Below are 25,760 nucleotides of genomic sequence, written 5' to 3' on the forward strand. Positions count from 1 at the left end.
TATTATTAATTTGTATAGTTAATTATCTCATCAAACATTTAGCATAAGAAATTTTTATTTAAATTTCAGATCGATTCAATGAACCGATATGTCATAGAATCTTACGTATAAATCACGTGAAATCGTATTGAAATAAAGATAATCTCTAAAAATTTTTTAACTTTTTTTGTATGATTAATAACTATAGGATAAAACTATTAAGTTTCTGAGTAAACCAACGAGTTGTTAAATTAAATGAGAAAAAAATGGTTGAGTAGGCATAAAAGTGTTTATACATAGATATATTTATCTAGGCAAAGTAATTTCCAGTAATTCTGTATGTTTGCTGCATTCACAGTTGCTGCGAAAATATTTTTTTCGTATTAGTTGTAGAATAAAGAATAAAAATGTAATAAAAACAGCAATCTACTTATCCTACGTATGCGTTTTGACAGTGTGGTTCAGGGTGCTGGGGTCAGTGACATGGGGTGAAGGGAGTGAAGCAAGACAAGGCAAGAGCAAATAGGAAAAGATGAAAAAGTGACTTCCGTTACACATTTTTTTAAGGTCACCAATTTAAAACCGTCGGTTTACTCTGTAGTGCAGAATGCGCTTATAGCAGTAAAACTTAAAAACGGTACTTTTTTTCTTTAATTGTTAAGCTACTAAAAATTAAGCAGTTTATAGACCTAACACAAAATGCAAGATTTAATATATTTCAAAGATTCAACACTTTATTACGCACTATTTTCCAGTATTAAAAAAAAAACGCTAACACAGCATTTTTCAATGCTAAAATTTTACGAACATTTTTCAAACATAGAAGTTTTGAAGTCATTTTTATTAATAGTTCAAATGACAAAAAACTGGAGAAGTTGACCTCATGTACAAACAGTTTTTCTAAATTAAATGATATTTGTATAAGAGTCATTTCTACTTTTGTACTGAATATTAGTAAATATCAAATTTTTTGTCAAAATATCCAATAAATATTATAATTGGTAAACCTTTTTTTAATGATCACCAACTTTTGGAAAAAGTGTTGTTCATCTATTTATTTTATTTTTATAAAATGTTCAAAAAAATTTAATGTTCTTATATTCATCACACACTACTCCATTTTTTAACAAAATTATGCATAAAATAATAGTAGACTTTTGTTGACAGAACGGAATTTAAATCCAAAAGCTGCTTGTCTAAAAAGGAGGGAAGAAGAAAAGGCTGAGGATGGGCCCAAGCTGTGCAGTCATCTACCAGTACATTTATCTCATCCACATACGCATACGCCATTACATTTGACGGACATGCCGGTAATTCATCTTACTACTTTTTTACTATAAAGAGTTGTATTCAGCATTTCCTAAATAGAATAAATTATTTAGATAAATAAAAGACAAGATTACATGTTTCGTCAGTATAAATACTGTAAATATGTTACATATGTACAGTACGTGTATACTTTCAACTTTAAACTTAAAAAAAATTTATTTCAATTCTTTGTTCCATACTCGGTTTAAAATATTTAGGTGCAAAAAATTAAAATGTAAAAAGTATTTAATCCTTATTGTTTTTATCTCATGAATATAATTTTGAGTATACTGTTGAGAAAAGCGTCGATAGCTGGTTTAGTCAGCTGAATGTCGTATAATGATCTTTTTTTTTAATTCTTTTCGTATGTATCACATATTTGTATTATATACTGCTACATTCTTAACTTTTCTGCCAAATCCGTACCCCCCGTGGTATTGTTGTTGAGTGAGTCTCTAGCTAATACTCGTAAAAAGAAGCACTTTAAAAACATTTAAAAAATTATGAATTTTTTTAGGTACAGTCGTGCAATAAGACATCTACTCACAGTTCCAAGCTTCCATCGATAGTTCTTTCAGAGCTCCTTTACTCTGTAAGGAATTATTGGTGTAATTTTGAAATTCTGTTAACCATACAAAATATCGTTCAAGCCTCTTATATTTTTATCGTATGCTTCCCACAGTTTCTGCACAGATTGACATTAGAAACTTCTAATAAATTATTCCGTGTTACAGTCTTATACAAGTTCATTTGTTTCATTTCTTTTATACCAAGCTTAGGTACAAAAACTAATTTTTGTCATTTTATTTTAATAGTTTTCTGACAGTTACAAAATATCTAATGTACAAAAGGTATGTCTAATATTACACATTCACAAAATTTACTGTAGATAGTCAAAGATGAAGTTGCATACTGAATAATAATGTGTATTCAAAAGTTCTAAAAAAATGTCCTTGTTAAAAAAAAATCATGGATGATATTGTGTAGTGTGGTGCGATGCTGTTGAATGATATTTGTCAAGCCCTTTACAGCCCTACAACCCTTTATCTCATTTTTAAGGGCCATACGGCCTCCAGGCAACCAACACATTCCATAGCAAATAAGTATGCTACTATAAAATAAAGATGTAATTTTCATTTTTTTACTATTCATAGGTTAAATAAAATCACTTGATGTTAATAAATAATAAGAATCATTAACAGTAGTCAAGTTATCAGGGTTCTAATCCAGTAACGTTATTAATACAGTAAGGATTCTAATATATTAAAGATACTTATGTAGTAAGGATTCTAATTCCGTAAGAATTTGAATTCACCAGTAGGTAAGACAACTTACTAGATTATTTTTCTTACTAGATTAGAATCTTGGCTGTATTTAAGCCCCAATAGGGATTTCTTTACCTTGTAGCATCACCTCTGTTACTTTTAAGACCCTTTTACTTCGTTTGTGGATCCTAATTAGCCAAAGTTTGAGAGAAGATTTTAATTTATACAATTTAGTAGAGAATAAATTGAATTATTTAACATAACCATAATATTTTTATAGTAGAAATAAATAACATTTGTTATTACACTTATTATTTACACTCATTTTATGGACTAAGGTGAATTAAGGAAAAAGTGTTTATACTCTCTAACGTTGTAATGTGCTTCGTTGACCTTTTACACATTTTTGTGATGTGGGAAAACAGTGGCTAATTTAATTTAATCTATCAGAGGATGGATCGAATTTTTAATATCATCAACTTTGAATTTGATTCTTTCCAACTGTTGTTTCTTTAAAGAGCTAAAGATACGCATTTTTTGCTGTGTTGATGTTCTCAAAGATATGTTCCTATAGTATTTTATGCCAGTTCAAACTGTAACGTTGCGATTTCGGCCCCGAATCGACGTTTTCACGTCGACCCGAAGCCGTCCCGATGCAACGCACTAAAACACATCACATCACGTACGACACCTAAAACAAGGAAACTCAGCGACCCAATACTCTCTCGAACGCCTTGGCTTGGCTCAGCTCTGCTCTCTCGATGTAGACTCCTTACCCAGAGGAGGCCCCGCCGCGGACTATCCGTCGGGAGGCGGACAGTTCCCGAGGGAAATGATCAGGATGTGATTATTTCACACTCGTACAAATAAACACACTAACACGAATTTTACTTTTAGACTACTCTTTATTTCATTTACAAGAGATGAACACTTCTAGAGAATCGACGCTACCTCCGGCGCTAACTCGCAATTCGCAGTACACACACACACACTTTTGCTCTTAAACCCCGCATTCGAACACCTACCTACACATACACGCACACGCATACCCACATTTCCCGCACTCGACCTCAAGAATGGCTCGCTTTGAGGTTACGACTACCCGGTTCGATCACGAGAGCACTTGGCTACAACGACACGCCTTCGATGACGAGCTACCTCACGCATCAACCCGATGACGAGAACATACACCACGCATCCTCTCTTGGTCTACAGGGTGTCCTACCGGCGGCTTCACCAGCTGGTTTACCGAGTCTCAGACAACGCTGCAAACACTCACACACACAAACAAACTCTACGACGTCCTACCGCAACGGTCAGCCGGCCCCTCGCCGACTGCCGAGACTCGGACAACACTTCACTTCGAATACACACACGCATTACGTCCTACCGCAGTGGATAGTCGACCTCTCGCCGACTCCCGAGACTCAGACAACGCTTCGCTTCGAATACACACGCGTATTACGCCCTACCGCAACGGTCAGCCGGCCCCTCGCCGACTCCCGAGACTCAGACAACGCTTTGCTTTACACACGCGTGTTACGCCCTACCGCAGCGGACAATCGACCTCTCGCCGACTCCCGAGACTCGGACAACGCTTCGCTTTTGATACACACACACACTCTCACACGCAGTGTTACAGTTTCCCGTCATCTCGAATGCCCTGGCTTACCCACTATCCAAGCGATCACGCCCACCAAGCTCTCTTCCGCGACCCGAACGTCTTCCCCTCGAACCAACGCAACAAACTCTCGCTCTTTCACTCTGTTAGCAACCTCGACCCCTTATTTACACTTTTTACTCTACTTCACAACCTCAACAAAATCCCCAGTACCTTCAACCATACACACTCGTCAACTCGCCCGCTTTTTACCCTTACTCTCAAACCATCCTACACTCACACGACGTCACCTTGGCGCCACATACTATGTCCCTCTCCCTCTCTTTCCCACTAGTCCCTAACCTCACCACGCACTACGCGAAATACCTCCAGGCCCCCATCTCCGGGGAGTTATCGGCGTCGTGTCCTCGCGATGTCGCCTACTGCCATCCTGCTCTTCGTGATTGCGTAGTCTTAGCCAGGCTGCAGATGATGCCTCCCATAGATCGCCAAGAGCTGGTGACGGACGTAGGTTAGACGTCTCGATGGCGCACACGCTCTACATCCTTCCCTCATGAAGGCCCGTCAAGGAGTCTTCTCAGTCTCGCTGCTCGCATCCTACTGCCTCGAAATCTCTTCTATCTCTTTCTTTCCCCTACCTCTCTCATACGACTCAGCTCGCACACGTCTCGCTCTTCCACTTAACTACACGTATACACACAAACTCCCTATATTCCCGGCGCATTACAATTCTACAAAAGACACATACAAAATACAACCAACAATTAGAATAATCGCTACAGTTTGACAACCCATCCATTTTCCCACCAACCTACCTACCTACCGATTCACACTAAAATTTACACACATATATATATCTCTGCGCATACAGTACTAACGTCAACATCACTTATAGTCCCTTAATTGCACATTTCTTCTTATTATTCCCGCTTTTTCCACTCGCGCTTCTCTTTGCTCGTCTTACTGGCTACATGTCTCCGTCGTCCTCTCCTTTCTCCTCGCATGAAACATAATGAAACACAAACATACGTACACAGGGCATTGAAACAAGCCTAAAACCTCAAATTTTACATCGAGTCGAGTTTTGGTGTTTTTCGGGCTAATATGAAAAATGACCCCGTCATAAAACTATGAGCTTACTCTTTTGTATTTATCTAATGTCATTGCTATGGGCTGGCTCTCTGAAGAGAAGAACTATAGGTTTCCTAGCAGAATAGAGTGGTAGTATAGCTAATTTTCTAAAAACGACACTATCGACAGGCTATTTAAAGCCATCTGTTTGCAGTCAATTTGGAATGCGGTTTCGCACAAGCGAGTGCGCTTATTCATAGCCATGCTAAATGGACCATTTTATTTTTAAGTTTTGTAATGAATTAGATTTTTATAACGTAAAAAATGTATTTTTTTATACAAAAGTAGACTCTTAAGAAGCGGGACTACTTATTTAAAAGAAAAAAATCTAGTTTTAACTATTTGGACGTACGCTTGTTCCGTGCCCTGTTTCAGATAAGTATTTCTCGTGGAAAAAGGTGCCAAGAAGAAAAGTCTGTTGTTTGCATCACGAATGATTCTATTGTTGTTATAGCTTTAAAATATCGATGGATGCAATGTCGTATAACAAAACAAACAGATCAGATCGTTACTATTGTGTGTTGTTGGTTGTACAAATTTTAAAAAATAATTCCTTTTTTTCTAACAAATTTTTTTAATTTACAGCCTTTCTAATATTTCTGTAATTGTTGATCTGATGAAATATTCAAAATTATTGGCTGCCTAGTTTTTGAGTGACTACTTTCAAAATTTACCAAAATGCATACTACTGCTGAATGTTTGCACAGACGCAATCCTGCTTTACAATTGCATAAATAATTTTTCTAAGTCCGATCTTCATGTAGCTAGCAAAGTATGATAGTATACAATTAAATGCTTATGAAAACAACGATTAAAATATACTTTATAAGTTTGTAAGAAAGACTGTACAAATCACTTTTTTTTTTTCGACGTAAAAAATTAATGTTAACAAAACATTTACATAACACAGTTTTGTATACTTTTACTTGAACATTATAATAATTAGTATTCGACTTTTTGCTTGCAGCTTTAGGGGTTTCTCTTAAAACCAATTTTTTTAAACAACGAGTCTGATTGTCTCGAATTTACTTTAAAGTGTTATTACAATGACAACTTTCAACAAGCTTATGATCTTTTTAGAGGCTTTTTCTGCCAAAAACGTTGGTTTCTACTTTTTGAATATCTGATTTTAAAATAAAAACCATTTTCTTAGCTCTAAAATTTTTATTTTATTTTTAATTTACACATAAAAAACATCAATTTCTGTTGGCTTTACTATGATGCAAACGTTTCAACACCACCGCTATTCAAATGAAAAATCCAGGAGATGGCGTTACTGGCTCGCACCAAAGATAGTTACCTAGCGTATCAACTTTGTTATTCATTAATCAAAAGTGCTTATAATCTTTAGATGAGTCCTTCTCACTATTGCACTTTTAAAACTTGTTGTTTTTCTCCGTAAAAAATCATTATTTTATTATAACTTTTTTCAGAGTTTTTTTTTTTCTTCTGCTCAGTCCAGTTTACATACCTGCTAATGATGTTTTTATAATGTTTTTATTTTTCATCGTGCTCTTTATTTTCCACGCTTTGACCTTGTCTTATGATGGTTGATGGATAAATAATGTTATCAGAATCATGCATTACCCTTAGTTTCAGTTTTAGTATTTCACGTTGCTAGTTAATTTGCTAATAGTAGGCTTATTTGACAAATATCTTTTAAACATACCATATTTTTTATCTTCGTTTGTTCTCTTATTTTTTTGGCTCTAGTTGCTACTGCTATGACCTTTCTTTATGATGATTCAAAGACGAATGGTGTTAAAAAATTTAGGTACGAGCCTGTATAGTTATGCCCTCACCCTCATCTTTTACGCCCACCCCTATTTATAATGAGTTTCTTAATGTTGACGCTCATCGAGCAATATTAAACGATACGATCGTGCATAATGAAGCAATAAGTTGGTGTGTTTGCAGAAAAATTATCATGAGAAACAAGTTTTAAAGGCATATCAACAGCAGCGGTTTTCAGTGACTGAAAGAATCAATTCTGCTAGAATTAATTCTTCCGCCCCAGAGAGGACAGTCGTTACATGATACTTTGGTTAAAAATGAGTCTTTTGTATCATTTGATCCATAAGGTGTTGTCCAATCTAACTGTGTTTGTAAAAATCATGAACAGTTTTTTGATTATTTTCAATAATTTGTTTAATGTTACTAAAGTTAGGAAAAACTCTAATCTGACACCGAAAAAAGTGCACTTAACGAATTTCTTCATTGGGATGGCAGAATTAACAACGGTAAGAGGTACGTATATAGCACAATGACACCTTGTGCTAGAGAAAGCGGAGATAATAAATATATCTTTCTGTTTTTAACATATTTCTAAAGTAGGTATGAGATAAAGTAGTCAATCATAAAACAGAGAATAATATTACAACAGTAATAAAATTCATACTAAATCAAGAAAGAATACGAAAAATTTACCTATCGATAGTGACAAAGAATTGTATAACTTAAATTTTTGAGATCTTTGAAAAAAGTACCAAATCAATCTTTTTTAATTTACAGTTACCTTAAAGCATTAATATGTGACATATTCAATCACACATGAAAATAGAATGTGAGTTTAATTCAGCTCAAAAGACAACTAAAAACGGTTTGACTTACTGTGAAATTTAATGACAGCCTGTAATAATTAAATTTGTGGTATCGTAAATTCTTTAAAACACTCGTAAAATAGCAGTTTTTGTCGGATAAGTATCATTATCTATTGTGCAGCCAGAGGTACTGGTAAAGCAGGGTCTGAGGGACATAAGGTAGCCCTGGAGCAATGACACTTTTGTAGCGAATCTTATTTTTATACCGAGGGCAGACCAAACCCTCAAATATGCCCAGGATCAGAAAATAACATTTTCCGCCCTCGGGTGGCTTTGGAAGGCTGGTACTTCCTTGGGCAAAAAAGCAATTTTCCGATACTCGTTCGAAAAGTCTCCTTTACGAACCTCATTACGGACCTTGCCTTCGGCTCTGGCCGCAAACCTCTCAGTTCGCAAACAAAGACTTTTTTAACTCGTAGGAAAACTACTGTTTCTGCACACTTTTCATTAAATAAATGTGAAAAATATGATTTTTAACACGAAAAATATTATGGAAAACACTTGTTAGCTACACAGTGTTAGAAGACAGCTATTAAAACTTATTTCAATTATTTAACTGCTTCTGCATGATAAAAAAATTAATTTCTGAGCTCAAAAAATTAATTTTACTTTGAGCCCAGAGGGCAAAAGAGTATTTTGGGCTCTAGAGCAGAAAAGTTTCACATTAGGCCCATGACGCAAGCACGAAAAGTAGTTTGGGATATCATTTTGTGTCCGATAGGGAGAAAAGTAATTCTGCTTTTGAAAAAGGTTAAAAACCATATGGGTCAACAGAAATTGTCGCAGTTACTTAAATATCACAGACAAGTTTAACTACTTACCACTCAGAAGATTATAGAGATTAATCACTGGCTGCGGGTATTTACGAACAAAAGTTCTCAAAGGCCAAGTAATCTAATATCCATTTTGTGTTGAAAGCTTTTAAAATTGTGGTAATCGAGTTTAGGTTATATGGTTGGGTTTTCCTGATGGTTATAAAAGTTTGAATAAGAAATCTAATACTTTATGGGACACTACAACTAAATATGGAAGTGAAACTAGAGAAGGCAACAACTAACGCCCCTTTCTGTGAAATACAACCTACCTTTCATTTTTTTCAACTTCATGGAATTTCTCCTTTCTGTTTTCTCATTAAATATGTATATATATGTACACGCTAATTTACACGAACTTGTGTTACAAAACTCATTTTACAAATCTATAAATTTTTACTTCTTATCGCTGTGATAAGAAATAAACAAAGCGTTTTTTTGAAGTTTTTTCCCCACTTTATCATACATAACTTAATTTTTTTTATAGCTTTGGAGACACAATCTGGAGCGAAGACTTGAAGCTTGTAGTTACTGGTGATAAGGACTTTAAAGTCAAAAAAGGTGTTAATATTCGTTATCTGTGTCACGATATATCTCCTATCACTCTTTATTACTGATAAATTCCTTGTAAAAAGCTTACTTTAATTGATGATACGGTGCAACCAAGCAAAGTTTATTTTTTTAAGCAGAAAAAGTTTATTCATTCTTTACTATGGCTTACATAATATCTAAAGTAACAGTGGCTATTCAACTTAAAATGATGTTTAATCTCCTGATAAATAAAACAAGAAAAAACCTTAATCTCTTGCTCAAAGGAAAAGAACTTAGTGTACTTCCTGGCTCCATTGGTGTCACAATGACTTACAGAGGCTGGTATACCTTCTTACATGGGGCTAGCATCATGCTTTGAGGGAGATCCAATGAGATCTATGACTTGTCCAGCATTGCAATAAGCTCTAGATGCTGAGGTACCTTCTGAATTAGAGTTATCCTCTCTCAAAAAGCTTCCCCCACTTCAATATTTTCCACCATCATTGATTATTGCTGGCTGTGTTTTTCTACTTCTTGGTTCTCCTGTAGTAGAATTTATAGTTAACTATTATTTTTATTCTTTTGTGTGAACTTTATGGTGCTTGGATTGTATAAAATGTTACACCCATACGATCTCAGATTTGTTACATAACAGTTTCCATAGACTTAAAAGCTCATTTTTGTTTTCACAACAGACGTTTTTACACATTTTGCTATTTAAACCAACTTATTACCTCGCAACCAATGTAATACATTTTACTAAGAAGACCAATAAATTTGAGCAACACTTTACCACAATACCTTTTTTTATGAGCTAAATAACTTTCTGATTTTTTAAAATAAATATAAACGATTATCGTCATGTATCATCTTTGAGTTTCATAGCTGTTGTACGATGGTTTAAGTTATTACAGGCTGTTTTTTAATTTGATAGTAAATCGAGACATTGATAGTTTCCATTTGGGCTGAATTAACCTTACATTCTGTTTCTTGTGTAAGATAATATATTAAACATACTAATGCTTAAAGGTAACTGTACGTTGAATAAAGTTTAATTTTGTACTTTTTTAAAAGATTTTAAAAAATTATGTTATAAAATTCTTTGCCACTGTCACTGCATGAATTTTTTTACCTTTCCTCAATTCAGTTTGAATTTTATTGCTGCTGTGGTGTCATCTTCTCTATTCAACGTTTGACAGATAGGGCCGATGCATACTTTAAAACAATATCAATTACAATAACCATGTACCTATAATTTCTGTTTCCTCTAGCATAAGATATCATTTTATTCAAACCAGCCTCCTACATCTTATCCAATCTTTGTATGTCATACTTGTAACATGAAAAGTTTCAATTAACGGTTTAATTATTGTGACTGTCATCATTTGTACTTGTAACTATTTTTGACGACACCGTCGAATAGTTTGCAACGTAGTGAAAAAAAGTCCTTTGTTTGTCTTTTAATGGTCACAGAAAAAATATTGATACTTAGGAATAATGAGTATCTAAATCACCAATACGTCAGAGAAGACAGCGGAAATGTCAAAAGCTAATGCATTAAAACACTCAATTTCTAAAAATTGTAGTACATATACAGATAGAAATAGGGGAGCAGAGGCCCTATTAATTAGTATTTTTATATTTTTATAAAGTCTTTATTGCACATCTTTTAATACCAATACTGCATCACGCAACAGTCAAGATTTTTCATGTAACAATGAGGTTTTGTCTTCTTTTTTCTTCTTCTTACGATACAAAAATACTTTCATGGTACCTACAGTGTGCAGCATAAAAAATCACACGCACTAGAATAATCATCAGTAATATATGGCTGGTTGGTCTGACTACTTCGTTAAAGAAAGATCGTTAGAGATACAACAGCTTGATCCAACTGACACAGCACCTACCTACCGTCAGTGACACAACAGTGTCACACAGTGGCGAGACGGATGTTTATGGGCTGTGAGCAGACAAGCTGCGTATGGCTTTTTATTCGTGCATTAATTTAGTAAAAATTGATTTTACATCATTATAAAACTGATGTTGTGTATTTTATTGCATTTTTCTGGTGATTTCTGATTCCATCTTATCCCGTTGTTAAGAATGGCTACCAAAACCCAGGACAATTCTGAAAAAATATTAAAGAAAGGTTGACTAACGGTTGAGGTCATGCTAAGCACGAGGAAGCAAAGAACTAGCCTCAAAATAAAGAGTAAGCGGGGAGGAATGACAGGCACTGGAAGGAGGGGGGGGGCATACCAACTATGGCTATTTCACCGGTAGAAAGTTATCTCCAAGACTCGGGAGAGCACGAATGCTACTGACGATGATCTGGGACCTTTCCACAGTTTTATGGGCGATCGGCGGTACATCAACTCCAGCAGGCATTACCCTTGACACTGTTGCAGGTGACAATGTATTGACTTGCCTTGTCAAGTTGTTGGAAACAACGTTGTGTGGGACTCAAAACTAGTTGTAATGAGAAAACAACGCTTGATTTCTGTCATGTTGGACTACCGCAAAAATGTTTCCCGTATTAACCTGAAATCTGCTCCAATAGCACCGTTTTCGTCAATCGTATGAGAGCATGAGCAGTGATGGTGAATATAGCAACGAAAAAAATGTCACGCTTCTGTTTATGGTAATACAGAATGACGCCCGCCACATGGTGAATACCTTTCTTATAACTAAACGTGATGCCAGGGACATTATTGGCACCCTAGAGCTACACTACGGGAATAAGTGGATCCTTGCTGTAAAATCAATGCACAATTTGGAAGATTGGAAGACATTTCGACGTTGTGCACTGGTCAAAATATGCTTTTACATTCCACGCCTTTATTACAAAACGTAGTCACCACTCTCTGCAGTTTTCATTTGCAGGGCTATTTGTATAATCCTTACATGGTTTTAGGAATGAGGAAAAAGTTGTCCATTGCATTTAAGTATGATTTCAACAAGCACTCTCCTGGAAATGTAGGTGACCAGATGGAGATCGGAAATCTGTCAGAGTTTTTGTACAGAGAGACAGGATTGGTGGCTGCAAGTTGTTTGGTTAATTTTAATAAGAGAGAAGAAAAGACGTGCAATTTGAAGCAGTTAGGTGGGCCATGCGTACAAAATGTGAAAGTAGCGAGACAGCATTGGTATATGTCATCACGGCTAACGCAGGCTTGTGTACAGTGTCTTCACCCGATAATTATCACACAGCAAATAATTTTCGTTGAGTTTGTGAGTTCATGACTCAACGTTGGTATTTGATTGAAAATCTTCGCTTTTACTTTAAGTACTTGCAAGACAGCTATCTGCAAACGGCTTGGAAAGCACCAAGCTGCTTTATGTACGCAGACCCACATCACATGTTGCTGCGCTATGAGCCACGATCAAAGCCGAGCCATGCTAGGCAAAACGTAATCATTGAAATAAATGAGACTTATGACTACAGTGTGACGAATGATCTATTAGCTTTAATGCTGAGATTAAGAAGAACGTTTAAGACACGCTCGCAGTTGCCATTACTGTTATTTACGGTGGAGTCACTATCAGTAAAACTGATATGTAAAGTAGCTCAGCAGCACATCATCTTCATTTAACCATACGAAATGGCCCAGCCAGAGAAAATCATAGGTCAGAAAAATTGAAAAATTTTGGGTCTTTCTACGTTTTTTCAGTATTATAAGTGAAATATCATAGATGTTTGCTAAAACACCAAACGTTTTTTTTATCGTTCAGACTAATTAACAACAGTGTAAATAGAATTTTCTGGGGAAATTTTAAGCAGTTGATTAAGCATTTGGTATGGTTGTTTTAATTTCAACTTGTAAAAATAATTTTTCCATACAAATTCAGTAAGAATGTAATAGTTAATAAGCTTTGTTTCAGATGGCAATACAAAGCCTACTGAGATTTTTACGAAATTATCACTAAATACGCACACTGTGCATACTACGGCGCAAGTATCATTTTGCTACAATGGATAAATCTATACTTGGTGCTAATAAATATCGATAAGGAAAAAGATGGAGTCATAGATAAAAAAGAGTAGATTAAGTTTAATATTCGAGAACTGAATAATATAACTATTTTCACTAATAATTGCTTTCTTAATAAATTATAGTATTCTTATGTGTCCTAATAAAATGATTTTACGAGAAGGAAATGCAAAACTTTTATTGAATTAACATGTTTTTTTGCATTATGAAATAAGGCTATAATTCAAGAAAAATTTAGTGTTTTGCCATAATTTGGATAAAAAATTATGTTTACAAGGTGGATTTATAAAAACCATAGTAAATGCCTAACCACCCTTTCAAAATCTTTTTATTAGACTCTATGCATATACTTCAGTGTTTAAAAAGAGTATAAAATATCTAAGACATGCAAAAATCTATAAAAAAAGAGAAATTAGTTTTTTTTTCAAGTTTATTTTGCATAATATGGTACAAAATAGAAAATTAGCAAAATGGAAACTGCAGCATCAAAAAAAAGTGACCTCGAAAAAGTTGGAAACCATATTTTACATTATTTTTTGTAAGAATGTTTAACCGTAATGAGTATGGAAGATGACAATACGTGCGGTGTTTTAGCAAAAATCCATATAACTTAACTTTTAATGCTAAAAAAATGTGCAAGGACCTAAATAGCATGTTTGTTATTTTTTTCTTGTTATTAAGGTTGTAACGTTGCATTTTTCCAGCCCTGCAAACATTTTACGTCGACGAAAACTGGTCCCTATACAACGCAGTAAATTTACCTCCAAACACCTAGAATACCCTTTGCACCTTGTTCGGCACGGCTACGTGGGTTAGCTCTATTCTTCCGATGTAACTCTCTACCAAGAAAAGGCCCCGCCGTGGACTATCTGTCGGAAGGCGAAGAGTTTCCAAGAAAAATGACCAGGATATACGCATTACACACTAATACTTTGATTACGTACTACGCATCAGCTTGCCAATGAGAGCACACACTGCACATCCTCTCCTTGTTCGCACGATGTCCTACCGGCAGCTTCACCAGCTGATCTGCCTAGTCTTAGAAGACGCTGTAGACTTGCACATACATACACTTTCTAATACATTCTATTGCAGAGGACAGACGATCCCTTGCCGACTGCTAAGGCTCAGGTGACCCTTCAGATACGCACACCTTCCCTTCGTCATGTTGCCACGGGCAGGTAGCACCTACCCAACTACTGAGGCTAAGCCAACTCTAAAAACGCAAGCACCCTTCTCATCCTATTGCCATGGGCAGAAAGCCTCTCACTGACTGCTGAGCTCAGATGGCTCTTTAAATACGCACACACACACTCTTGATACACCTATTTAACACCTAACTCAAACGGCTTCCTCTCAGGCAACCAGATTTTTGCTCTCACGTACGCGTTTTTCTCTCTCCTTCTGCTTTACTCTCACTCTCTCTCCCTCTCTTAGTAATCTCGACTCCTTGTTAACTCTCATTACTCTTCTCTACAACAGCGAAGAAATCCACTGCATGCCTTAATCATGCACGCTAACTCTCACGCCCGCTTTTTACCCTTATAGTCAATTTTTTGTGGGGATGTATCAATGCGTACTTGAAAAATCCTCTGGTATGTCTTTAATGGCACATATAACATGGCGTTAGAGTAGACCTGCTCACAGTTTTTTTTCTCCCAAAAACGAGAATTGTACTTTGATTGACTATGTAGGAATATCCCAGCTTGGGCTACTACATGACAGTGGTGTCAAGCCAAAGCGTCGGCCGATACGTAAGTAAGGTGTATAACACGCAACGGCTTCGTTACCGTATGTGCATTTACTGTACAAACGCTACTATAACAGCAAGTTATTCGTGACAACAGTGGAGTGAGCGCATTATATATGTTGTCTCACTCTCATTAGTAGTAGCAGTAGCAGCTGAAGTAATAGCACTGGTGGCAACGATAGCAAAAAAAGCAAAAATTGTTTACCATAGTGATGCACCTAATCAAAAAAAATGCATGAACTTCGCGCCTTTCTCTCACTCTCTCTTTTCCTTTCTTTCACGACCGAATCATACCTTGATGCTTGCAGCAACATTGTGAAACGTCTTTACAACAGCTTGCGATCGTTCGCTGTCTGCGCAGTTGCGCATGAGTACTTGTGAGCGCTAGTGTTACATAGTATATATATGCTCTGTTATGCGTATAACTGCTCGCAAGCACTCGCATCTCGCAGCCTGCACAGCACGACTTTTTGCAAGTGCCCGCGTCGCTAGCATATGCTAGCAAGCGCTCGCATCTTGCAGCCTACAGAGCCCGACTACCATACGAGTGCCAGGATATGCTGCCCCATGCTCAGAATATCCCCACTCTGCCTGCACAGTATACATGATGTGGATAGCTCTTTGTGACTTGTGCGACGCCTAATATGCCCCCACGTTCCCCTTGCGCCTCTAGCCTGATCCCACGTTTTTGCTCCAAGCGCTCCAAGCGTACCAACTGCGTGCTTATAACCTGGTTGTAAGCATATGCTAGCGACGTGGGTGCTTGCAAGTAGTCGCGCTGTGCAGGCTGCGAGATGCGAGCACTTACTAGCACATGCAAGCAACGCGAGCACTTGCAAGTAGTCGCGCTGTGCAGCCTGCAAAATGCGAGGGCTTGCAAGCATATACTAGCGATGCAAGCGCTTGAAAGTGGTCACGCTACGCACGCTGCAAGATGCAAGCGCTTGAGAGCAGTGGTACGCATATGAGAGCATATACTACGTGACACTAGCGTTCGCAAGTAGTCGTGCGCAACTGCGCAGACAGTGAATGATCGCAAGCAGTTGTAAAGACTTTTCACGATGTTGGTGCAAGCGTCAAGGTATGATTCGGTCGTGAAAGAAAGGAAAAGAGAGAGTGAGAGAAAGGCGCGAAGTTCATGCATTTTTTTTGATTAGGCGCATCACTATGGTAAACAATTTTTGCTTTTTTTGCTATCGTTGCCACCACTGCTATTACTTCGGTTGCTACTGCTACTACCAATGAGAGTGAGACAATATATACAATACGCTTACTCCACTGTAGTTACGAATAACTCGCTGTTATAGTAGTGTTTGTACAGTGAACAAACATACGGTAACGAAGCCGTTGCGTGTTATACACCTTACTTACGTATCGGCCGACACTTTGGCTTGAAACCACTGTCATGTAGTAGCTGGGATACTCCTACATAGTCAAACGAAGTGCAATTCCCGTTTTTGGAAGAAAACAAACTGTGAGCAGGTCTACTGTAACGCCATGTTATATGTGCCGTTAAAGACATACCAGGGGATTTTTCAAGTACGCATTGATACATCCCCACTATAAATTGAGTATTACCCTTGGCACATCCTACACAGGAAGAATCTCACCTCAGTGCCACATACGAATTTTCTCTTCCACACTTCTCCACTAGTCGCTAACCTTACTTTACACTACACCCAAATACCCCTGGACAAACCATTTCCAGGGTAGATGTTGGCGTTGTGTCCTTGCGGTGTCACCCAGGGCCTCCGTGCCTCTTCTGCTTAATCAGCTTATATTATTGACATATTATTATTCATAAAAGTAAGAGTACACGCACTTAATTACAAACGTTCATACATAAAACATTCTACTTCAACCGAAAATTCTTTGAATTAAGTGAGACGTCTAATGACAGGCGGTAAATAATTGTCAAAAACGTTCAATAATGGTACTGTAATTATTGTATTTATTTAAAAACAAATCAACGTTTCAGCTGTGTAGACAATATTCTGGCTCTTGTCAGGTACAAAATCTATCAGTAGGAAATATTCTTTACAACACAAATTTTAATAAAATACAATGGATGAAAGTAAAATTAGGTGTATATCATACCTCTGACTCTTATAAAAAAAAGTGAAATTATAATGTAGTCAGAGATTCAAGTTTAGCTGCTTGAGTACTCTCCTCATACATAAATAACATAGTACATGCACGCAATACTATCAAATTAGAATCGTATGCAATTCCACATAAATTGTACATATGTTCCAAAGACTGTTAATTGAAGAGATCCTTTTAATATCCTTGAAAATTAGTTGATACATTTCTAAATGGAAGAATGCATACCTTAAAAAACATGATTATCATTGACAATTGCAATAGAAATAATAATGATTGTAAACTTTTATTGTCACTACCGTACATTCCCTACTTGCACAATTATATTTAACATTATTGTGAGAAGCTTCACATTGGTCTTACATACAGTTTAAATAATGAGTTTAATTCAATTTCTTTCCTTAGAAAGGATGTAACTGACCCTCTAGATAAAAAAACGTCGTTTACTACATACCATGTGCAAATTGTAATTGCTGTTATGTTGGTCAAATATTGAGAGCTCTAAAGTTATGAATGGCAGAACACAAAAGAGACGTAAAGAAAAAAAAAATAAATCTGTACTATGACAACACAGTATTGAGTTTGCAGGCAACTTTAATTTTGATAAAAAAAAAATTTTAGACATAGAACAAAATCACACATCATGCATTTTTTCTGAAATGTTGAAAATACATTACTTTAATAATAACAATTAACAGTATTTAAGTAAAAAAGTAATTAAATTTTTAAAACTGTGGTTTAATCAAGAGTCTTAAGATTGGCTTCGCCAAAAATAATTAACAAAAATGTCATTTAGCCGGAGAAAATTTTTTGTCATTAGTTTAAGAACTGCTTCAAAATCGATGAAAGGCTAATGACTCGTAAAATTAGACGTATTTAGCCGGGAATTTCATTGATAGCACCGTTTCCCAACGTAAGACTTTTTTATCGTCAGCCTTTATTTAGTCATTATGGAGTAGATTTTTTTCTGCGGTTATTCGTGAAAGTTAAGTGGAGTAGGAAAGAACCGCTACGGAATTCTCTTCACATGCTTGTCAACCAGAGTGGTGTATTTGAGCGTCACTAATAGTCTAAGCACGGATTCAGCAATCATGGATTTCTAATGTCTCACGGCCAATAGAGAAGCACTAGCATTAATCTATGGTGACAATGGTACCAATTGTCTGGTAGCTTGCGTTGAGTTATGAGCGGAAGTGAGCAAGCTACACGCATTTGCGCTACGGAATGGAACGTATAAGCTCAATCACCCTGATGTACCTAAAATGAGTGGGGTATCATAGCATCTCGTGTTGTTGGTGACGATTACATTTTAGGCGGAAGTAAGAAAACGAGGTCTTGACAAACTAAAACCGTCTGATGGTGTTGAAGCAGATCATGCACTCCATCAATTCCCACTCTTTGGCGCATGTATTGGTCGATCCACCGGAGTACGAAGTGCTTACTCTGAATTACTTTCTGACTGACGTGCAAGTCCATTTGATTTGTGAAATAATTGAGGTGCCTTGCTTTGGCATGAGAAGTTTGCAGCAGTAAGGCCACTGTATTTAATATCATGCATCTTGATATAAACGCGAAGTTCTAGTTATAGTAAAGGTCAAACTAGTGTGCACAAAGGTCTGGGGTCGTTTAGGCTGAAAAGTAGTCTCAATGATGCGAAAGCTATGAACTGTAATGTGAACTATCAGCTGACCCTATTTAAATTTGGTAGTTTGCGTCTTCCTTAGCTACAGATTGCAGTGCACAAGCATTGAAACTCACAAGCAGAACGGGCAAAATGCGAGGAATGAGACTGCAGGAGAAGGGAAGGGGATGGGTGTGAGGAGAGTAGCGCTATCCTGTCACATGGTGGTGAGGCGGATGTTTATGGGCTACGAGGAAACAAGGTGCGTATGGCTTCTTTTTGGTGTACCAATTGGGTAGAAATTTATTTAATATTACCATAAAACTAATGTTGTATCTTTTTTGCATCTTCCGTCTCATCCCATCGTCATTAGTTATGGCGTATGTGTGGTGTGTGCATCTATATACTCTGGCCATAGTGTATGTGTATTTATGACTCTGACCATATATATACGTGCATGCCTCTGTGAAAGCAAAGTATATGTAGTACTATCCTTCCAGAATCGTATGAAAAGGTAGATTAGTGAGCCAAGCAGAGTCTCACATCAAGTACTTTACTTTTTTTTAACTACTTTTGCTTGATGGCACCATGCAGCGAACTGTATGCCTAGCTTAGAAATTTTGTTACGTTGTTAAAGTGCTAGGCTTATTGTTGCACGTTGATTTGCCGTTTTTAAACCCTCCTTGCAAATCCTACCCCCATTTAGAAGTGTGATCATCAATGCGTTAACTATTCAGATAGTGGCTCTTTATTAAGAAGCTACTGATCTTGAGAAAGTGGAACACTATTAGAAAAAGAGGTGTAATTTCAGGTGTAGTATTGTGATTTTTTTTGAAACTTTAGTGAATAAGATAAGAATACTTGTGAATTTTTTTAATAAGCTAATAATATTTGTCTGTTGTTGGAAAAAAAAACTTATACTAAAGAAAGTGTTACAAGGCATTGATTTTTATAATACACAAAAAACAACTTTTGATAAAAACTATGTCATAAAAAGCGGTCTTGGCTTGATGGCAAGCATGCTTGAAACTAATACAAGACTGTTATAGGGGTAGAGGGTTTGATTCCCAATGAAGGCAGACTTTTTCTAAAACTCCTTTTTTTAGTTTTCCTATCCTAAATCATTCTCAGTAGTAAAAGTAATAAGAAGTTTTAAATATTTAAAATTTTACCTTAGAAACTGTTTGTTGGAGATTTGTATTGCCATAATTACAATGCTTACCAATTTGTGGTCCAAAATTGTGTGAGCAATATTGCACTACTTTAAAACCACTCTTAGGAATGACAGAAATAGAAAAAAGTTTTTAAATTCAAAACTTTACGATGGAAATCATCTCTCAAAGGCAATAAGGGTCACTTATCATGAATCTGTGGCCAAAAATTATGTGAGAGTGATTGGACTGCATTAAAACGATCCACAGAAGTAACAGAAATGGAAGAATTTGTGAAATTTAGAATTTTACCTCAAAAATTGTGTTTCAGGAGTTATTAGGATCAATAATTATGAATCTCTGGCTGACAGTCGTGTAATAGTGGTTGCACAACTTAAGAACCACCTCTAGAAATGACAAAAATGGGTAAACTTTTCAAATTAAAAATTTTACGTTGTATCTCGGAGGAAACGGAAGTCGCTGACTATAAATTCTTAGGCAACTAAAAAAATTTTCATTGTCAATATGATATGCACGGGAGTTTTGGTAGTGACATAGTTGAATGATTAAAAAAATTTATTACACGTATACTTGAATTGTTTTCCAAATATTTTTAAATTACAAAATAAACAAAATACATAGAATAAACTTACATTCTGCAAGTATAGTCACAAAAAATCGTAATAAAAGTCGCTTTTAAGAGCTGCAAATGCATTATTTGTGTGTCCTTTATCTTCACTTATATTTTGTTCTATTATTTTAGCTGGGCAGACTACTTCATCCTCTATTCTGATAGTATTTTTAGGTAGCTTGTGATGAGTACATTTAGAACCATAACACAATTTACACGTTTGTGAGCAGTATATACAATTTTTACAGAACCCACAAGTTTAACTACAACCTCTTTGATATTCACATATTATTGTATCCATAATATTTCTTGGGACTGGTAAATCCATTTTTTTACGCCTTGGATGGGAGAGATGTAGTATAATTTTGTGGAAAAATTTAAAAGCAGTTCCAAGTATGCATATAGATAGATCCTACAAATCTTTGAGAGATGATTTCTTGAGGGAAATTTCAGATCTTAAAAATTTACTTATTTTTGTCACTTCTAAGACTGGTATTAATGGCATGCAACTACCCTCGTACAAATTTTTACTGTAAATTTGTAGTAAGCGACCTTAATAACACATAAGAGATAATTTTCAAGAAAATATTCCGAATTTAACGAGTTTCCTTATTTCTGTCCATCCAAGGAGTTGTTTAAATGGGGTGAAACCACCTTCACCCGATTTTTGACTGATAGGCGATCCCAAAAATCCCCAAGAGATGGTTTTCAGGAGGAAACTTAAGATTTAAAAGACTTCTCATTACTTCCACAATAGAGGTAAAAAAGGGGTAAGAAAATTACCCTTATTTCATTATTTTTTATACAAAGGTAGATATTAGTAGTGATAAATGTTATCAAGGGTCCAAAGAACATGAACACACAAAAATTTTTTAAGTTGGTGCTTGTTGCCAATTTTTCCACATTCTCCGGCTTATTTACTGAGCTATTGGGGCTATATAGAGGGATAAGTGAATCCAATTGCAGGCACCAAGCAGCAATGGTCAGACTTACCAGCGAGGAGTGGTCCCTAAAACATGGGGCTTCTTCAAGGATACTAAGTAACAAAGACACAATGCTTCAGCCGAGAGCTTTGGTTCCTAAAATATGGGGTCGTCTCCAACTATTGGTGAAGAGACTGTAAGATAAACAAGTAAGATGTTTCACTGAAGATGTTCCCACTGTGATTATAATACGATGGTGATGAGACCAGTACTATACCAGTAGACTGTCGTGGTAACCGAGTAAAAAAAAAAAAAAAAAAAAACTCCCTGCAAAAATCTCATACATCTTTTTCTCAGCAAAATGTATGCCATCAGAATCCTAAGAAAAAGAAGATGCATTAACTTTTTTTTTATATAGCTACGTTTGCCTGTATATCTGCCTATGAATTGACACGTGCCGTACTTTTGTCACTTTATTTCAATAGTGTTACGTTTCAGGTTGTTGCTAGATAGATTCTTCACGGCTTTTGTAAGAATGTTTGTGATTTCCGTATCCATAATTTATTTATCTTTAACAAAACATAGGACTTTTTTATTTATTGTAAACAATAAAAATTAATACCACGTGTACGTTAGTGTATGCAAGGTTTCTATATAAAAGTGTCTTTATACTTAATTGTTTACCCCCAAAAAATCATTAAAACTCACATTCCACCTGAAATAATAGACAGAAATAATTCTTTTACACCGTTACCTACTCTACTATGAACAGGCCCAACATAGGAGAATCAATAACTTCATTCAATCTTACAGCTTGTAACTTATTTTTCACAGGAATTTTTATTTAATATACACTAATTTACTTAGTTTAGTTATAAATTAAATGAATGAACAGTTTACTTAATAAAATAATTTTTTCTTTTTTAAGTTGTTTTAAAAAAACCAGGCACCCTTCCAATCCATCAATAAATATTTATTCCTACGTATTTTATTTGTTACTTTTACAATAAATTAATAGTTTTCTATACGATTCTTTCGTATTTAAAAAAAATTTTTTTAAATTATAAAGAATGTTTGTGTACTTTACGAATACAATAATTAGTTTTCATTGAATTTTTTTTTTTTTTTAATTTTTCATTCGGGATAAAAGTGATTTTTTAATTTAAAGACGTTCTTTTTACAGTTTGTGCGGGAAAGTTAAGATAATAACAGGAACGCTAATGTATAGAGTAAAGCTAGCAGTTCTTTTCCTTATGTGCAAGTACCCATATACATACTTTCACTCACACCTCATTCCCTCTTTCTAAATTTATTTAAGATTTAATTTGTAGGTCTATTTAAAAATTCGATTGTATAAGACGTTTTTTACATAGTTTGATTGGGAAAGTTAAAATAATGACAGGAACGCTAATGTATAGAGTAAAGCTGGCAGTTCTTTCCCTTATGTGCAAGTACTCATATACATGCTTTCATTTACACCTTATCCCCTCTTTCTAAATTCATTTAAGATTTAATTTGTAGTTCTATTTAAAAATTCGATAGGTTTTTCTAAAAGTAACCTTTTGTACCAAAAAAATTAGGAGATTCCTACAAATAATATGAATGAGATTTGATGTAATTTTTTCATTTAGTAACATGTTACATATAAATTTTCTTTAATGTATTGTGTATAAAATAATGGTACAGTCAAACGAGATGCAATGTTCGTGGGTTTTTTTTTATGCTACTTCAATATACGTTTGACGTTAGAATAATATCTGTCAAAAAAACCTATCTGTGATGAAGGTCTTGAAGGGACATTTTCTGGCATGTAATACTACCCTATTGAAGAAAACTATATTACAGGATAATTTTTTCCAATTTTCTGTATGTAATTATATTTTGAGTATTAAATATGGACGAGAAATAAGTGTGGGATCGTACGTGATAGATGTGAGCGTGATGTTACAGATGTATCAACGTAGGAAGTAAAATGTTGTTCTAAAATCACCGGAAGATTCGATGAAAGCGCACAGTCTTGGACGGGCTAGCCTATATATTATTTTTATTGTATTGTGCCATAATAAATTGCTTATAAACATTAATTCATTACATACAAGTTAAAATCACACCCAATCAACGTAGGTATACTCATTCCCACAATAGTTGCACCACTTTTGTACACAATATTGTTTTATAGAAGTATAACTTCATACTTGGGTACCCAAGCACCCACTCTCCACTGGTTTGATTAAGTTGTGCCTATACTAACACAAGAACATGACGTATGCAAGCAAGCAGATATTTAAAAAAAAACAAAAAAATAACGTTTGCATGCGAACTTACAGTAAAAATAACTTATAAAAAACGTTACTGTAAGAACGTTTCTTATAAAAAACAATAATTTTACTGTTTAACTTTATACACAGTGCCATGCATTTTTAATGTAAGACAATGATCGTATGATAATTAAAATAAATAAAAATCGTACTCATTTACAAGTTTCATTAGATTATTCTTCTAGTTTAACAAAATCTTCGTTTTAGTTTCTATTTCATATTCATACTTAAAATAAATAAAGTATTATAAAATATATAAACTGAACTTATTTTTTCAGGAAATAGCAACTCATCAGCACACAGTACAGCGACCTTAGTGACAAAGAATGAGTAGTAAAACAGTTTTATGAATTTGCGGTAACTGACTCTTCATATTTCTTCGAGATTGTATCTTTCTTCAGCTATCAGCAATCGGATACAACGAGGGACTAGATTACTTACTTTTACGGATGACAAAGATTGATAACACAAGTTATACCGTGATAATGATATATTGTGGATTTACTATTACGATTAAGTGAAGGCAGAGCCAAACTCTAATATTTTTATGTGATTTACTCTTGTTTTCATTAAGTTGTAGTCTTAGATTATGTTGTGCAAAATATTTGCTCCTTTACCTTAATTTTACTATTTTAAATTGTTGCAGGTATACAAATCTCACTTTGCAGGAACAGTACTGATGAAGTATTATTAGCTTTTGAATAATATCGATACTTTTGCGGTAGTTATTTAGAATTCAAGATTAATATTAAATTTTTTTTAGTACTTTAACTTAACGTATTTACACATCTATATGTTAAGTGAAAAGTTTGTTTCTGATGTACAACATACAAGATAATGTTTAGTGCGTGCATGTGTACATGTATGTATGTATGTATGTATGTATGTTCACACACAAGCTGAAAGTTCATAAACATTTAATTGACTCAAAAAAACTATTAATTATCATAAAAGCCTGTATTATTGAAGATCCCAGCACATTATTATATTCTTCAAAATTGTAAGTTGTTCATTGAAAGCAGATATTAGGATTTTACAGCATTAAACAGCTGAAACCAAGGTTATAAGATTGTTGTGACTGTAGCACTGATTATAATTTATGAGCTGTGGTAATATTGTTGATCCCAAACAACTTATAATAAATACTCCTAACATGTCATTAAATGTTATTTTGTGCAAAATTTATGAAAAACAGCTAGTTTACGAGCTTGAAAGCTACAGTATGATATAGTGTACAATTGTGGCTTTCAACTAATGTCACTGTAGTTCAGCATTATGATAAAATCGTAACAGACATCTAATGATTTTTTTTGGTATTTTACAATTTTTACTTAATAAATAATTCGGCTGAATAAAGTAAATTTGCCTGATTTCAAAAATGCATTTTAAAAATTAAAACTGTAAGCTTGCTAACAGTAAGAACGTACCTTCAATGCTTTACTACGTAAGATGTCATTATGAACATGAATTATAAATTTTTTTTGCAATACATATAAAACTGAGAATCATTCGACTTAACAATTTCTGAACTTGGTTAGAAAAACATTGTACTTTTATTCTGAATTATGTGCAGAACTGAGAAAGAAGAAATGACAAGAAATTCATTTCAATGCTTACTTGTTCTTATGAATTATGAGGCTTGAACAAATTTGAGGTAAAATAATCTCTATTTATATGCATACAACAAATTGTATATACATAAATGTACACATTAATACTTCCATCAACATAATATTAAAAAGATGAAAATAAATAATAAAAGTTTTTATTTGTGTACGTTATACCAAATTTTAAAAGCCTAATGCCGTGAACATTATTGTTCAATTTAACTGATTTCTTAGGTTAACTTTTCAATATACCTATGATTAATAAAAAAGGATGGAATGTCATAAGAATACTGTTTAATAAAAATTACAAAGTATTTTTTTTTTTTTGAATTGTCTTACTGCAAGCGCACTTGTCATTAACTTAATGACACACACTGAGAGAACACTTATGACACTAAAGCGCCAACTGTATTTACA

At 34.9% G+C, this 25,760-nt stretch overlaps 1 protein-coding gene across 3 annotated transcripts in view; it reads left to right on the plus strand.

The window, feature by feature from the left end:
* da (transcription factor daughterless) overlaps nt 1–25,448 on the plus strand; it is a 632,912-nt gene extending 607,464 nt beyond the window's left edge. For all 3 annotated transcript variants that reach the window (XM_089595689.1, XM_089595691.1, XM_089595690.1), the window contains 2 exons: nt 1,147–1,289; nt 24,015–25,448. In XM_089595689.1, the coding sequence (XP_089451815.1) occupies nt 1,147–1,289; nt 24,015–24,053 (182 nt within the window). In that variant the 3' untranslated portion in view covers nt 24,054–25,448. The remainder of the gene's footprint in view (nt 1–1,146; nt 1,290–24,014) is intronic.
* Nucleotides 25,449–25,760: the final 312 nt, after the last annotated feature.

Source organism: Copidosoma floridanum, unplaced genomic scaffold (assembly GCF_036245765.1).
Source record: "Copidosoma floridanum isolate Cflo_tuat_1 unplaced genomic scaffold, Cflo_Japanese_pri ptg000027l, whole genome shotgun sequence".
Taxonomy (NCBI): domain Eukaryota; kingdom Metazoa; phylum Arthropoda; class Insecta; order Hymenoptera; family Encyrtidae; genus Copidosoma; species Copidosoma floridanum.